Source organism: Lampris incognitus, chromosome 4, assembly GCF_029633865.1.
Source record: "Lampris incognitus isolate fLamInc1 chromosome 4, fLamInc1.hap2, whole genome shotgun sequence".
NCBI lineage: Eukaryota > Metazoa > Chordata > Actinopteri > Lampriformes > Lampridae > Lampris > Lampris incognitus.
Window position 1 is genome coordinate 23,869,004 of NC_079214.1, and position 17,988 is coordinate 23,886,991.

General features: G+C 44.3%; 1 protein-coding gene across 1 annotated transcript in view; it reads right to left on the bottom strand.

Annotated features, from left to right (window-relative positions):
• Positions 1 to 17,988, bottom strand: part of itga11a (integrin, alpha 11a) — a 91,821-nt gene that overhangs the window by 39,659 nt on the left and 34,174 nt on the right. The window contains exon 3 of the mRNA XM_056279307.1: positions 451 to 563. Coding sequence (XP_056135282.1) covers positions 451 to 563 — 113 coding nt within the window. The remainder of the gene's footprint in view (positions 1 to 450; positions 564 to 17,988) is intronic.

Below are 17,988 nucleotides of genomic sequence, written 5' to 3' on the forward strand. Positions count from 1 at the left end.
ACATAAACCATTAAACCAATTGTAAAATGAGGAATGAGTGGTACCGATCCCAGATTTCAGACTCACGTGTCAATATGACACAGATTAAATTGTATGCGTAAGAAAAATGTGCAGATATGTAAGCGCACACACACCTACACACACACATGCATACACATGCATGCATCCATGCATGCACACACACACACACACACGCACATTCATACACACACACAAACACGGACACACACATGCATACACAGACACGTGTGCATACACGCACACATGCACACGCACACACGGAAACACATGCAAACATACACGTGCATGCATGCGCGCACACAAACACACACACACGAACACAGAGTAAAGAAAGCACAGCTTCGTTTACCTTGAGGTGATAAAATTGACTAATAGATTTTATTTGTGAGCATCACATAGTAATGATCGTGTAGTTGTTTGATACTCTACCTAGGTTGAGCTTGGAACAGCCGTGGCCATTGGTTCGCTTGCTTACGGAGCATTTGTAAATATCACCTGTCTGGTATGGGCCATTCATTTCATAAGGGGCCCCCACCAGTAACCTGTGAAATAAATATCAAAAATTCAGAAATTGACAGGAATAGAGATGAACTGTTGAATATACTGTAAACGACAATATTTATGGAAAGTCAACTATGCTCAACAGCTGGAAGTGTAGATCTTGATATTTTGGAGTCTTGAGTCATGCGGGAATGTAGCCCGGTATGTAAAGACCAGTGACCCCCTGTGCATCATTCACATATGGTGCACTATAAACACAGATGTTCACAACAAACAGATGCTGATGCACACACACACACACACACACACACACACACACACACACACACACACACACACACACATAAAACACCCACAAACACGCAGATACCTAAAGCATTACGCAGTATTACCCACAGTAGTACTCAAAAGAGACCAGAGCTTGAGAACTACCTAGTCAGCAGGAGCTGCAACCAGCAGCCATAAATCTGTGTGAAGGGACCTCTAAGGGAATGACTGTTTCATTTCCAACAAGTAGGCCATCACATGAATCAAATTGAATACCTATCCAGGGGTATTTCCCTAGGCATAGATCACCATAGGATCACAATTAGACTCTCTCAAAGGGGCACACAGGCCATCACAGATTCTTCTGGCATGACGTCGTCCATGTGGGGAGACAGACCTACACTTGACTCCAGTGTGGACTTTCCTGCAGCAGGTCAACACTAACTTATAAACGTCAATATAAGAGGTTTTAGATCACTTTAATTTGATAGTCACTATAAAATAGTCCTGGGTGTTTATTACAGAGTTGAGGCAGAAGATAAAGGACTTCGTGGGAGCTGTAAATCGAAGATTTTTCAGAGATAGAGGACTCTGTTTTTCTAAGGGGAAAAAACCAGGGACTCAGGCTAATTTAATAATACAATCCCAGAATACCCTTACTATCAGTCAAGGATATCCATTAGGGTTTCAGGCTACGTGTTGTGATGGGGTTTATGATGTTGTCATGTGTAACACAAATAGGCAGACAACTTATTAAACAAATGCGGAACTGGAGAAGCTCAGGTGCAATGCATACAGCTGTACTGTGAACTACTGTCTGACTAACTGATTTCGCGGGTTCACATGACAGCGATACGTCACTGTCGTAAATATTAATCACTGTAATGTTGCACTTGTACCTATCCGTAAACATTACATCACTCCCCTTAAAAAAAAAGTCTTCACAAATAAGTTCTAAGGTCTTTAGACATAACTGATTTACTTACTATCTGCAATAGCAATATTAATTCTCAATCACAACTCACAATACAATTTAAAATTCAAATGCTACATTGTCTTAGTTCAAGTTCAAATAAACTCATTGTTGTGCTTTGTCTTGCTCTGGGCCCCAGTGCCACTGTGGTCAGCTTGCGTAGTGGTGCTGAAATTGAAGCAAAGTTCTGGATAAGTGTGAGCAATAATTGTCCATATCTAGTAGGCTCCTGACTTCAGTTGGGTCTTGTGGGTTGCTGGCTTGCTGAATGGCAGCGACCTTTTTGAGGTCAGCTGAGATTCCGCTGGCTGAGAAGATGAACCTTAAAAACTCAAGCTTGGACTTGTTAAACTCACACTTTTTCCTGTTGAGCGTGAGCCCTCTCTCAGTCTCTGGAACACCGCTCTGAGGCTGTCGTCATGGTCAGTCCGCGTTTTCCCATCGATGATGATGTCATCACTCAGGTTCTTCACCCCTTTGATCCCTTGTAGTGTCTGGCAGACTGCATTCTGAAACACCTCCGCTGCTGAAGATATCCCAAAGTTCAGGCGCTTGTAGTGTCTCAAGCCTAGGTGTGTTGTGAACGTTGTGATGTACCTGCTGTCCGGGTGGAGTTCAAGCTGATGGTATCCAGTTGTCAGGTCAAGCTTGGAGAAAACTGTCGTGCTGTTCAGCTAGCGGATCACATCGTCCATGGTGGGGGCGATGTGACGTTTGCACTGGATGGCGGTGTTGGCTTGTCTCATGTCGAGACATACTCTCACCTTGTCTGGATCTTTTGGCTTGGGTGGTGTGACAATGGTTGAGACCCATGGTATAGGGCCTGTGACTGTTTCAATGACGTCATCATCTTCTAGCTTTTTCAATTCCTCTTCGACTTTCTGTCGGATGTGAAACGGCACTCGCCTGTGTGGCTGACAGGTTGGCTGAATGTCGGTGTTGATGTGCAGCTTAACTTGAAAGTCTTTTAACTTGCCAGTGCCTTGAAACAGCTCTGGGTAGCCGTCTACCAATTCATCTGCTACTGTTCGGCTGCTTGGGGAGGTCACACTGTTCACAATTTTGACATGGCTTAGCTCCTCAGCTGTTTTGTAGCCTAGCAGAGAGCAGCTGTCACCAGTCATCACATAGAATTTGGTTTTAGTCTTTTTATCTCCTGCTTCTGTGTTGCGTGTGAATGCACCGGCTATGGGCACTGGTTTAGTGCAGCCGTAAGGGAATATCCTGATGTCAGCTGGGGTGAGTTGTGGGCGTGGTCTCAGTGTACTGAGCACCTTTTCACTAATAATGTTCACTGCAGCCCCTGAGTTTATCAGTACTGAAATCCTAACATCATTCAGTCTAATGTATGTCTGTGGCTGCATAGCATTGTTGCTGCCACTGGCTGCAAACACATGCCTCGTCACTGCTAGATGAATCTTGTGTTTTAACACTGTGTTGTTGTGCTGTTAATGTGATACACTTTCTTGTGCGTTTTGAATTGCTTACTGTCTCTGGGTTTCATTTCAAAGTCTTTTCCAGGTTACTTTTGCTTTGACCTGCACTGCTTCACGAAGTGATTCAGCTTGCCGCAAGTCTTTCCCTTGCTGGGCATCCTCCATTGTGAGGGTGTTTTCCACCGCAATTCCCGCACTGATTGTTGGGCTTGGCTCCCCCGGCGCTTCGGCTGGTAGCTGGTCACCCCTTCTGATGCACTGCGTTTACTGACGCAGCTACACTCTGTTCCATGCCTGTTGCTTGCTGCTCGGACAATTCCAGCGATCTCCCGTGCCTTAGGAGTTCATCCAGGCTGCTATCAGGCTCCCTGAGCGCTCGTCTGCGTAGCCTCGTTGAAGATCAGCTTTGAATCAGTTGCGCTTTAATTTCCTTGTTGACGTCGTTAAACTCACAATTCTTCACAGTATGAGTCTAAATTTTCACCTGGCTGTTGCACTGTCTTTCTAAACATATACACTAGCGTGTCATAGATGTCATGCATGCGCTCTCCTGCTATGTGTAGCAGCAATGCTTTTTGCCTTGCATCGCCTGTAATGTTCATGGCCGTAGTATAATTTTCAAACCTCTGCACCCATTTGGTCCAGCGTGGTCCTACTGAGCTCGGATCCATTTCTGCGTCGAAAGCTGGCAAAGTGACGGTGTTTGCGAGTGACATTTTGAATTCAGTCTTTTGCTAGCCGCTCATTCAGTCTCTTGTGTTAGTCACTCATGGTCGTCCGTTGGTTAGCTTAGCACTTCGTTTTTGTTCGTTTTTTTTTTCTTTACTTGCGTGCATAGTGTGTCATTCGTCGTCATTTTGTCCTCGTCGCCAATGTGATGTTCTCATGTATAACACAAATAGGCAGACAGCTTATTAAACAAACACAGAACTTTACGGGAGAAGCTCAGGTGCAATGCATACAGCCGTACTGTGAACTACTGTCTGACTAACTGATTGCGTGATTTCGCAGGTTCACATGACAGCAATACGTCACTGTCGTAAATATTAACCGCTGTAATGTCACACCTATCCGTAAACATTACAGGGTTGTGTGCATGAGGCTATATCTTTTATTTAAATGGTCTATAGCACTCTGTAAATACAAGCTATTACGCTCCTGACAAATAAATAAAATACAGTATTTATTTGTAGCAACAAATAGAACCCAGCCACTGAGGATGCACAAGCCAGTGCATCCTTAGTGCCAGTCCCAAGCCCGTACAAATGGGGAGGGTTGCGTCAGGAAGGGCATCCGGCGTAAAATCTTTGCCAAATCAAATATGCGGATCATAAATAAGACTTACATACCGGATCGGTCGAGGCCCGGGTTACCAACGACCGCCACCGGTACTGTTAACCAGCAGGGTGTCGGTGGAAACTATGCTACTGTTGGGAGAAGGAGAGGGGGAAAGCATGTCCAGAGGCAGCTAGAGAGGCGGAAGGGTAGGCATGTGGAGGTGACAGTTGGAACTTTGAATGTTGGCACTATGACTGGTAAAGGGAGAGAGCTGGCTGACATGATGGAAAGAAGAAAGGTAGGCATACTGTGTGTGCAAGAGACCAGGTGGAAGGGGAGTAAGGCCAGGAGTATCGGAGGTGGGTTCAAACTCTTCGACCATGGTGTGAATGGGAGGAGTAATGGGGTAGGGGTAATTCTGAAGGAAGAGTATGTCAAGAGCGTGCTGGAGGTGAAGAGAGTGTCAGACAGAGTGATGAGTATGAAGCTGGAAATTGAAGGTTTATTGCTGAATGTTATCAGCGCATATGCCCCGCAAGTTGGGTGTGAGATGGATGAAAAAGAAGAATTCTGGAGTGAGTTGGACGACATGGTGGAGAGGGTACCCAAGGAGGAGAGAGTGGTGATTGGAGCGGACTTCAATGGACATGTTGGTGAAGGGAACAGAGGTAATGAGGAGGTGATGGGAAGGTATGGAGTCAAGAAGAGAAATTTGGAAGGACAGATGGTGGTCGATTTTGCGAAAAGAATGGAAATGGCTGTGGTGAATACATATTTCAAGAAGAGGGAGGAACACAGGGTGACGTACAAGAGTGGAGGAAAGTGCACACAGGTGGACTATATCTTATGTAGAAGGCGCCATCTAAAAGGGATTGGAGACTGCAAGGTGGTGACAGGGGAGAACGTAGCTAGGCAGCATCGGATGGTGGTCTGTAGGATGACTTTGGAGACCAAGAAGAGGAAGCGAGTGAAGACACAGCCGAAGATCAAATGGTGGAAGTTGAAGAAGGAAGACTGTTGTGTGGAGTTCAGGCAGGAGTTAAGACAGGCACTGGGTGGTAGTGAAGAGTTGCCAGATGGCTGGAAAACCACTGCAGAAATAGTGAGGGAGACAGCTAGGAAGGTACTTGGTGTGTCATCAGGACAGAGGAAGGAAGACAAGGAGACTTGGTGGTGGAATGAGGAAGTACAGCAAAGTATACAGAGGAAAAGGTTGGCAAAGAAGAAGTGGGATAGTCAGAGAGATGAAGAAAGTAGACAGGAGTACAAGGAGATGCAGCGTAAAGCAATGAGAGAGGTGGCAAAGGCAAAGGAAAAGGCGTATCATGAGTTGTATGACAGATTAGACACTAAGGAAGGAGAAAAGGACTTGTACCGATTGGCTAGACAGAGGGACCAAGCTGCAAAGGATGTGCAGCAAGTTAGGGCGATCAAGGATAGAGATGGAAATGTGCTGACAAGCGAGGAGAGTGTGCTAAGAAGGTGGAAGGAATACTTTGAGGGGCTGATGAATGAAGAAAATGAGAGAGAGAGAAGGTTGGATGATGTAGGGATAGTGAATCAGGAAGTTCAGCGGATTAGCAAGGAGGAAGTGAGGGCAGCTATGAAGAGGATGAAGAGTGGAAAGACAGTTGGTCCTGATGACATACCTGTGGAGGCATGGAGATGTTTAGGAGAGATGGCAGTGGAGTTTTTAACTAGATTGTTTAACACAATCTTGGAAAGTGAGAGGATGCCTGAGGAGTGGAGAAGAAGCACACTGGTACCGATTTTCAAGAACAAGGGCGATGTGCAGAACTCTAACAACTACAGAGGCATAAAGTTGATCAGCCACAGCATGAAGATTTGGGAAAGAGTAATAGAAGCTAGGTTAAGAGGAGAGGAGACGATCAGCGAGTAGCAGTGTGGTTTCATGCCACGAAAGAGCACCACAGATGCGATGTTTGCTTTGAGAATGTTGATTGAGAAGTATAGAGAAGGCCAGAAAGAGTTGCATTGTGTCTTTGTAGATTTAGAGAAAGCTTATGACAGAGTGCCGAGAGAGGAGGTGTGGTATTGTATGAGGAAGTCAGGAGTTGCAGAGAAGTATGTAGGAGTGGTGCAGGATACGTATGAGGGAAGTGTGACGATGGTGAGGTGTGCGGTTGGAATGACAGATGGGTTCAAGGTGGAGGTGGGATTACATCAAGGATCGGCTCTTAGCCCTTTCTTGTTTGCAATGGTGATGGACAGGTTGACGGACAAGATCAGGCAGGAGTCTCCATGGACGATGATGTTCGCGGATGACATTGTGATCTGTAGCGAGAGTAGGGTGCAGGGTGAGGAGAGCCTGGAGAGGTGGAGGTATGCACTGGAGAGAAGAGCAATGAAAGTCAGTAGGAGCAAGACGGAATACCAATGCGTGAATGAGAGAGAGGACAGTGGAATGGTCAGGATGCAAGGAGTGGAGGTGACAAAGGCATTTGAGTTTAAATACTTGGGGTCAATTGTCCAAAGTAACGGGGAGTGCAGTAGAGAGGTGAAAAAGAGAGTGCAGGCAGGTTGGAGTGGGTGGAGAAGTGTGTCAGGAGTGATTTTCGACAGAAGGGTATCAGCAAGAGTTAAAGGGAAAGTTTACAAGATAGTTGTGAGACCAGCTATGTTATATGGTTTGGAGACAGTGGCACTGACGAAAAGACAGGAGGCGGAGCTGGAGGTGGCAGAGTTGAAGATGCTAAGATTTTCACCGGGAGTAACGAAGAAGGACAGGATTAGGAACGATTATATTAGAGGGACCGCTCAGGTTGGACGGTTTGGAGACAAAGCAAGAGAGGCAAGATTGAGATGGCTTGGACATGTGTGGAGGAGAGATGCTGAGTATATTGGGAGAAGGATGCTGAATATGGAGCTGCCAGGAAAGAGGAGAAGAGGAAGGCCAAAGAGGAGGTTTATGGATGTGGTGAGGGAAGACATGCAGGTGGCTGGTGTGACAGAGGAAGACGCAGAAGACAGGAAGAAATGGAAACGGATGATCCGCTGTGGCGACCCCTAACGGGAGCAGCCGAAAGTAGTAGTAGTAGATTTGTAGCAACAAATAGCACGGCTTGTTGCTACCGTGTGTACAGTTCTAGCCTGAAGGGTTCAGTATGAGTCAATAACACAAAGCAAATCAATAATGTGACATGATCAGCCAGTGTTTTGCTTCACGCCATTTTCTCTTGGTACAGTCCCAGCTCTTTGCATTGGATCTATTATTATTTTGTCATAAAACGCATAGAATGGCGGGTGGCGTGGCGGTCTATTCTGTTGCCCACCAACACGGGGATCGCCAGTTCGAATCCCCGTGTTACCTCTGGCTTAGGTGGGCATCCCTACAGACACAATTTGGCCGAGTCTACGGGTGGGAAGCCAGATGTGGGTATGTGTCCTGGTCGCTGCACTAGCGCCTCCGCTGGTTGGTTGGGGCGCCTGTTCGGGGGGGAACTGGGGAGAATAGTCCTGGTCGCTGCACTAGCGCCTCCTCTGGTCAGTCGGGGCGCCTGTTCAGGGGGAAGGGGGAACTGGGGGGGGTGAATGTTACAATTTCATTTAGCAGACACTTTTATCCAAAGCGACGTACATCTGAGAGTTAATACAACACTAGCAAGGATCTAGTTAGGAGACAACAATGCAAGTAAGTGCCAAAAAAATTGGGTTCAAGTCCGATAGGACATAGGTGTCAACAGGCAGTGCACAAAAGCAATGCTTAGGGTGTATAGAAGCACATAATATAAGTTAACAATGTCATTCGTAAAGTAAAAGTTGATGCCTGATGCAAAACTCTTTGAGAATATTATTTTCTAATGAAGTGTAATCTGTATTTTTCATTGCACCTCACATCTAGACACACAATGCCAATATGAAAGAGTGAGCCCAGAAAATCTGCATAAACTCACAATCCTCCCACGTGCTACGTCCCCCTGGTGAAACTAGAGATACAATGGCCATGTGTACTATTCACAGAGGATTGGGGAATAGTTGCAATCACAGCATTGTAAGATGGTGACAGATGTACTCTTAGCCCCCCCCCCCCAGTTCAGGGATGGTTGTCAACCCCCCTCAGTTCAGGGATGGTCGTTCCCTCTTCACATAGATGGCCTCTTTGACTCCCCATTCAAACCAACATTCCTCCTTATCAAGGATGTGTACATCCTCATCCTTGAAATTGTGGCCACTGGCCTGTAGGTGGGTGTGAACACCTACACCTACTATGAGTAGGTGTGTCCAAACTATGGACTTATACTGTAAGTGCAATTAATCATAAAACCTCATGATACTAATTTTCCAAAATTTTAGACCAAGCAATTGAATACAAATACAACAACAGTAGCTCTTCGAACCGATGACTTTCAATCTCTGCCAGGGTTAGACATGGCTACTCTGTATCTTATATTATACCTGCTAGGGGGTCCCCCCGGTGTCCTGTCAAAATTCCAAACCTGGCTCCCTCCATCTGGCCACCTAAACCCAAAGCTAGCACTATACATGGCGAGGATGTTCTAATTGTTGACACTTATAAGTACTTGGGAACTGTGTTTGACTCCCAACTCAGGTTCGATGTGAACACAGATTCAATTGTCAAGTGTGGACAACAAAGAATTCGCTTACTGCGAAAGCTTAACCCCTTTAATGTCTAACACCATCTCATGTATTTTCTACCAGTCACTTATTGAAAGTCTTTTAACTTTTTCCTTTATTTGTTGGTTTAATGGGTTGTCTGTGAAGGACAGAAATAGCCTAAACAGTATCGTTAAGGTCTGCTGCAAAATAATCGGAGTCCAGCAGAGAGACTTGCGCTCCCTCTGGAAGAAATGTGTGGCCCAGAAAGCAAAAGGAATTATTAGCCAATCTGACCACATCCTGTCCAGTGAATTCACTGTAATGCCTTCAGGCCGGCGCTATAAAGTGCCCCCTAGGAAAACGAATCGCTATTCTTAGTCCTTCATTCCTTCTGCTATCAGGTTGTACAATGCCGAGAGTAGTCATTTTAAATGAATGCCTTGTATTGTTTTAAACCATAATAGTTGGTTTATACCTTGTTTGTTTTTCACGGCTTGTGGGCCTGTACGTTCACTGAATGTGGTATTGGAATGTAACGTGCAATGCATCATAACATGCTTCATTTATTTATTCATTCTATTCTTTAACTGATGTGAATTTTTATCCTTCATCTGGTCCTCGTGTGAGTCTGCATGCAAGGCCAGACGAGGGTGACAGTGTATATCTCTTGCCCATGTACTGATCTGTCTATTGTCTCTGACATACTGATGATTGCCACAAGTCCGTGAGTTTGTGTCTGGGTAGGTTGTAAAACTGAATTGCCCTTTTGGGATAAATAAAATTGTCTGAATCTGAATCTAATCATCCCCCCATGTAATTGACTCAATGGTTCCTCCCTCTCCACCTCAACCTGATGTGTGGTGAGCGTTCTGGTTCCAAAATGGCTGCCGTGCATCACCCAGGTGGGTGCGACGCATTGGTGGTGGTTGAGGTGAGTTTAGCCCATTCAGTATGAAGCACTTTGGGTGTCTAGATAAAGTGCTGTATAAATGTAATTGATCATCATCATCACTAGATCACCAAGATCTGAAGTAGTATGTAGTGTAAACTTGGCCCGTAATACTTGGACAAGCCTGAAGACATACATGCCAGGTGGTAACGGTTGTTATATCACAATGCATATTGTATATCGCAGCTAATAAGTATAATTCAGTTTTACTTTTTATTATAATAGGGCTGCTGCATTAAATACTAAAGTTTAAATGTGACAGAACATTTATTAATTATGGCAAAGAAGAGAGTTGGTTTATCCAAATGTTAACAGGCTTGAGTTTTACATTGCTTTGTATTCTTGACAATGGGACCACAGGTTGTAAACCTGAGACCCCGTGTCTGTTCATTTGGGTTTGTATCCATCTAATACTATGTTGTAACACCACTACTTTAGGTCACTATTGATATTCAAAGCAAAGCGTGAATGAGAGTGCACCATGAATGATCTCTCTCTCTCTCTCTCTCTCTCTCTCTCTCTCTCTCTCTCTCTCTCTCTCTCTCTCTCTCATTATGGAAAATAAAGCCCAGGATGCACAGGGTTAATGGAGCACCGGGTGGTAAGGCTGTGTTAAATTTGATGTAAGGCTGAGGCAAAATAGGGACGAAGGGCCATTGGGCTGTGGGAACAGAAGAATATTCCCATGTTATACATTATCATCCACACATTATATGTTTTCATCAAAAAGTGCTCTGCTTTCCAACTTATTACTGCAGTGGAGACAACTCTTTGGCAAGAGAACACCATACTGAGAACCTTGCAGAATTTGGAAAAAAAATTATTTCTGTGTGTGCTATAGTCTGATAAACTGTTTTAGTGATGCTAGTAACACAGGCTTTAAACCTTTAAGGATCAAATCCATAATTATCTTATGACACGAAATGTCAACACATTATCCCCTCAAGAACGAATTTTGATTTGTTTGGCTTCTAAAAGGGCTTTTTTTCCCCCCACTCTGAAATGCTTGTCTTTTCATTTTATACAATGACTACGAGTCTTAGTTTGCTTTTCTGTGCTGTCCACTTCTCTTTCTTATTTAACCTTCGTTTTGTGAAACACCTGGTTCCAAACTGGGTTTGTGTTTGAAAGCCTCGTATAAATAAAGCTGACTTGACCTAACCATAATGTGACTTCCCAGGCAGTACTTTTGACTCTGTTCGAAGTTTGTTCACATTTATAATATCTGTAAAAATGTCGTGTAAAATGGACTCGCACTCTGAATTATGGGCTAAGAGATTTCAAAAGACGATTTTTTTATTTTTTCAATATGAGTCAAACATTCCAAGAATGTAAATGATTTTTACCCAGATTCACATTTCGGTGACGGCTTTGGCTGCAATGGCTGCAAGCCGACTAAGAATAGAAGCAAACTCTGTAGTCCAAAATCAGAGAGAGAAAGCGAGAGAGAGAGAAAGAAAGAGAGAGAGAGAGAGAGAGAGAGAGAGAGAGAGAGAGAGAGAGAGAGAGAGAGAGAGAGAGAGAGAGAGAGAGAGAGAACGAGAGCAAGAGAGCGAGAAAGAGCGAGGAGAGAGCATCAGGCAAAGAAACAATTCTTTCAGTTCTCGAGTGCCCCAGAGGAGAGACACTCGACACCACGATATAGCAAAACCAGACCACCACGAGCCTCCTGCTAGGACTTCTAGGTCAACCCCGTGGACCTCCAAGTATCAAAACATGTCTAAATCTTGCTTACCCTGCCATAAGGAATCACTTTTGGTAGCATTCAAGGAGAAGGAGTATATACAACGGCTCCTCAATGCCGCCTTAAGCATAACACGCAACTGGACATTGACACACAGTTACTTTAGTCGCTTGGCATCGTTTTCTTATAAAGTCACGAGAACATGGATTCATGCAGTGAAAATGAATACAGTACTCCTAAACAACCTTTCATAATCTAAAGTTATGGATAAATCAGAGCTATTGAGGAGATTGAGAGTGAAACGTGGTTAGTGTGGAGTGATATTATTTTGGGCTTAACCACAAAATGTATTAACTGAAAACTAACTCATATGTTTCATATTTATCATCACGTAACTTGGGACCATTGAGGTCCATTAACACCTTTATTGAGATTGGAAGCCGTTATCTGTCAGAGATGGATGATTTACAGTCACAACTGAGGGATAAAGATCAATCAATCAAGTTGCATTTTATATAGCAATTTTCTTGCTGCACCAGCCACTCAAAGCGTTTTACAATTAACTAATTCACACACACACACACACAGACACACACACACGTGCACGCACACGCACGCACACGCGCGCACACACACACACACACACACACACACACATGAATGTGCTAAGCTCTTCAACTGCCAATTTTCTATCAAATCAACATAAAGATGAATGTGTCTTGGAATTCAAACGTGTTTTTTGCATTGGATTCATCAGGAAAAAACTGTTATGTGTCCGGGTAACATACCGGTCTATTCCATTGCCTACCAATACGGGAATTGCTGATTCGAATCCCCGTGTTACCACCAGCTTGGTTGGGGAGACACAATGCGCTATGTGACGGAGTTCCGCTTCGAAATAGTACTGCTTGTACGTTTCCGCTCCATCAGGAGAAGACTGAGGGTACATGTGGAGCGTGTTATTAGGACTGAGGGTACATGTGGAGCGTGTTATTAGGAGGATAAAAGAGAACAAACTTTTTGATGGCGTCATCCCCCATCACATGCCAACAACATCAACGAACTGTTTTCAGTAGCATGTATTCTGTCAAATTACCAGAACAAGGCATTAGTTAAGAAATAGGCTAAGTGAGTCTATGTAGCCTTGAGAACCAATGGTTCTTGAGCCTAGTGGCCCATAGGTTCTTTAATATATCAATTGTTATTCAGATATCAGTACTGATTTTTTTGGGAATGTTAGGATGTTTATTTGCCATACTGTTTACAAAATACAGGTACTACCAACTACAATTAAATGCTCAAGAATGCATTGTCACCCCTGTAAATAAATGTACTGGTCTGTCCATCCTTTTGTACAGGGTCTCTTTATTTACATGTACATATGTATATTATCGTTACTTTTTCAAAGACAGGTATTTTGGCATGTATATGTAAAAAAAGAAATGGTCGACCTTTTCTTGGATTGCTGTTTGCACTTCTGGATCGTTGCGTATTCATTGCACAAGGTAGTCCCCCTGCGCCCACACCACGAAGTTGCACCATTGCATCCCAGGAACAAGTAGTTGACCTTGCACTTGCCAGTAGTATGCATGGCTTTTCCTAAGTTTTGCAGAACCACACTCCATTTGCACATATCTGCAATCAACAAAGTTTTGCACATTGGGGCAAATTCTACAAGACCAAATTTGACAAGACGAAACTGGAGGGATTCAGTGGGGTCAAAGACAACTCTGTCAGGGAAAGCACCAAGCCAGGGGGTATTGGGTGAATTACAAGACCACTAGGCGAGTAGTTTACATTCAGTAGCCTACTGTACTCTGCTGCTACGGCAGGCTCCGTCTCAGCTCCTCTCCTCATGTGTGCCGTCTGCCTTCTACCCTTGACTATGCGCTCTGCGAGTGACTTTGCAGAGCTCTGGCCTCAAACATGACACACCTACCGAAACCTCGAGGCAGTCACCCTGGGTCTGCAGAGTTGATGCCACGCCAAGCTTGAACTCTGCTCACGCGTCGCCTCCTCGATTTTATGCGCCATTTCCATGGTCAAAGACAAGCTGTTGAGATGCAGTAGCTCCTCTTCTGAGCACACATACACACAATCAGATGGCAACATCAGTAGACCGGAAACACCAAGCAGTATTAGGTAGAATGCGGAAATGATTGTGCAAAGAGCGCATTGAATTGGCCATGTCTGCGGGTGGGAAGCCGGATGCGGATATGTGTCCTGGTCACTGCACTAGTGCCTCCTCTGGTCAGTTGGGGTGCCTGTTCAGGGGGGAGGGGAACTGGGGGGAAGAGCATGATCCTCCCACGTGCTACGTCCCCCTGGTGAAACTCCTAACTCTCAGGTGAAAAGAAGTGGCTGGCGACTCCACATGTATCAGAGGAAGCATGTGGTAGTCTGCAGCCCTCCCAGGATTGGCATGGGAGGTGGAGCAGCAACCGGGACGGCTCGGAAGCATTGGGTAATTGGCTGGATACAAATGGGGAGAAAAACGGGGGAAAATCCAAAAAAAGAAAAAGAAAAAACTTATTTTCTCATCTTTCTTCAACCACTCGTGGACTGGTGTTTATTCCTTTGACGGAGCTCTCAATTTTAACTTTTGCTTTTTTTTTTTTTTTTTTTCTTTTTTTGTTAAGTGACAGAATAGTTTAATTTTAATGCTACTGTCATTCTGCTTACATTTGTAAATCACTGTAGGGCATCTTCCATTGTCTTGATGCATGCTCAATAACCCAGATAAGAAAATGAAAGAAGGTTGAATCAGTTCATCTGGATACAACGTTTATTGACGGAAACGTTTCATCACTCATCTAAGTGACATCTTCAGCATCTTCCATTGCAAGACTAAATCCTGTAGCACACTGTTAAACATTACCTGTACACTGAACACCAAAATGAAAACATTCAACTACATGATTAATAGCGCTTCATACATTGGTGCATATTGAAAGCCACTGTTTCCTGTTAATTACTCTGATACAAGCAGATTAAAAAGGAGACAAATGTGATTTTCATAACCTCAATAAACCCAAGTTCAACAAATAGCACAATGTGTGTGGTTCAATAATGTGCTCTCTGAAAAACAATATAAAGTTCGGCCCAACATTCAGTGCAGATACACATAAATGTGGGCCCAGCGGCAGTTTGTGTGGTCTGAAATGCATTGAAATGCATTCCCTCAAATGGAGAGGGACTGGCAAAACTGGTCCATCACATCACATTTATGACTGACTTATATGCAAACAAGCTGTGGTGGAATGATTCCTCAAACCAGCTATTTCAGGTTTCACATACTGTGGAAATTATTTTCATCTCAGTGGCTCCAACAGTGCCCATATTTTTACAGCAATTAATAATCAGGATTATTACTTCGGTTATTGCGGTCCTCTGGCACCAAGAGAAATGGTTGCAAGAGTTCAGGTCAGGACACAGTTACCTCAATGAAAAGGGTCCATTGTTGCATTTGACTCGGGGGGCCTGCATCAGATGCCTCCTACATTATTCCAGAAGCTGTTCAAACAATCATGTTGCTGTACTCATTAGATTCAAATGCTATAGTCATGGAGCATCATCACTGAGAAAATGGTAATGGCATTTTAAGAAATAACCTCACCTCAACTGAATTGGATGTCTGAATATTTTCTACCATGGTTACCAGGGAATACAGGATTTGGGGTTTGAGGAAGTGCCATGTCCAAGCCCAGGCTCTCATTAATGCAGTAATGTTTTTCATTTTTGGACGGAGGAGATGTATACGCTGTTATACCGCATCCATGCCCCGGGAACGAGTGCGTGTGCTTCTCCAGTGACCCGCTTGCTCATCGCATCTCATTATTGAGACAAGATGTAAAGGATAGGGCTTGTTATATCTGATCCAGTACAGAGGCCAGCGACAAGAAGAATGGGACAACAAGACAATGATATGACTTTTACAAATGCTCCCACAGAACGGATGCAAATGTTGTTTCCATGCCATCTGCAAGTCTTTTTCATTATTTTTCTTAACCTTAAATTTGGTTACACGTCATCTGACTTCATTTCAGGCCAGCTGCACGGTCATTTCAGTACATCCCATAACAAATAAAGCATATAAAATTAAATCAAACTAATCCTTTTCAGCTATCCCCTACCTGACTCAGACAGCATAATTGTTTTCCTTTTCTGGTCGTACGGGCTGCAAAAGCAAAACCCAAATGAAGGCAACGGTATTTAAGACCAGTAGTAAATGGCTTTACAGACTCCCTTTGGTTCTTTGTGGTTTTTAACTTGTAACTGAGCGAAGGATTAAAGGTCAGGTCTCATCTGGGGAGATCCGTTACCATCACAGAAAAACAAACTATGCGGACGTGGAGAGCTGAGGTGTGCAAGTCAGGCGATCCCATCAGGATTAAAGGGGTCCAGCCTTGTTGTCAACACAGGTGATGTGGCCTCTTCTTGACTCCCTAAAGACTGTCTGCACTAGCAGACTGTTTACAGCCCCATCGTCTTGGATAGACACTTAAGAGAACGTCGTATTCTTGAGATCGCAACCTCTCCTCGACTTGCTTGCTCCATATGGTCCATGGACAGAATCCCCCCCCCCCTTTTCTCCCAAGTTGTACCCGGCCAATTACCCTAGTTTCCAAGCCGTCACAGTCGCTGCTCCACCCCCTCTGCCGATCCGGGGAGGGCTGCAGACTACCACATGCCTCCTCCGATACATGTGGAGTCGCCAGCCGCTTCTTTTCACCCAACAGTGAGGAGTTTCGCCAGGGAGGCATAGCACATGGGAGGATCACACTATTCCCCCCAGTCCCCCCCCCCGAACAGGCACCCCGACTGACCAGAGGAGTGACCAGGACACATACCCACATCTGGCTTCCCACCCGCAGACACGGGCAATTGTGTCTGTAGGGACGCCTGATCAAGCTGGAGGTAACATGGAGATTCGAACCGCTGATCTCGGTGTTGGTAGCCAACGGAATAGATCCCCTCACACCACCCGGACGCCCCCATCATGGACAGACTCTTGTCCATGGACCAAGACTGTCCATGTCTCAAGTTAATGTCAAATCAGAAAATGTCTATATACTGGTGATGTGTTGTATGTTAGTAAAATCAGCAGTGAAATATTGAAGTACATGGGAAATTTAATACATAGATTTTTATTTTCAAAAAAGGATTACAAAGGCTTGCCCATCCTTTATGGTAAACTCTAATAAGTGAGCATTTCCTTTGCACAGCTTTTCAATAAATGATGTCTTTATTAAATTCTCTTGAATTCTTTTAATCTGCACCCTTGCAAGGAGCAGGTTAAAATGGGTTTGAAATTCAATGCACACTTTGATTCTGATGTTCACACAAACATTTCAAACATCCCATACTATCCTGAACAAATCAGCCCATTCTCATTGAAATATCTTCGTGGTGACGGCTTTCCTTCACAGATTTTCCATCACTTACACACGTAAACGCTCATATAGCTCGACAAAGCTCAGCGCGATGAAAAACACTACCCTCATACTACCTTTGGCCCTCAAACTGGCACTCTGAATTTAACTGAGTGTCTGTTTCCTCTCAGAGTTCGGGTCATAAAACACTCTTTTAACAGAGGCATTGTGAAATGGGGAAAGTTGACAGAGCTGGTAGGTACTGTTTCTCATCAACAAAATCAATAATCAATACCATTTGGATTCTCTTGAAAGGTCGTGAAACAAAGGTTCTTCGTCAGGGAATGCTATAGCATAAAATAATGTTAACAGGGCAAACTCTGATGCACAAATAAGAGGGCAGGGTGTAAAAAGGGTCATAAATACTCGGGAATTAATTCAGCCTCTTGCAAATGAAGTTAAAATTGAATGTAATCACTATGCATGATATCATTAACAATGTGCGTGGTTACACTTACTGCTTGTGGTTCAGCCACATTAAACTTTTAAACTGCTTGCTTGCTTGCTCACTCGCTCTCTTACTCACACTCACGCACACACACACACACACACACACACACACACACGCACACACATGCATTTGTGCACATATGCACATGCCTGCGTGCGCACGGACACACACACAAAGAGGACAGACGACAACTTTACGCCACCTGTGGTGCTTTGACATTTTGTGAACACAAATTTATCTGCAGGGGAGCAGTCTGACCCTTACAGACACCATCCCTTTAAGAAAACAAAGCATCAGCACCCCTCCTCTCCTCACCCACCAAATTCTTTCCTTCATAGACATATCTGAATCTGGGGTGGAAAAAGATACTAAAACCCTCACAAATCCAAAGTTAACAAACATAAAAATGGGGGATCCA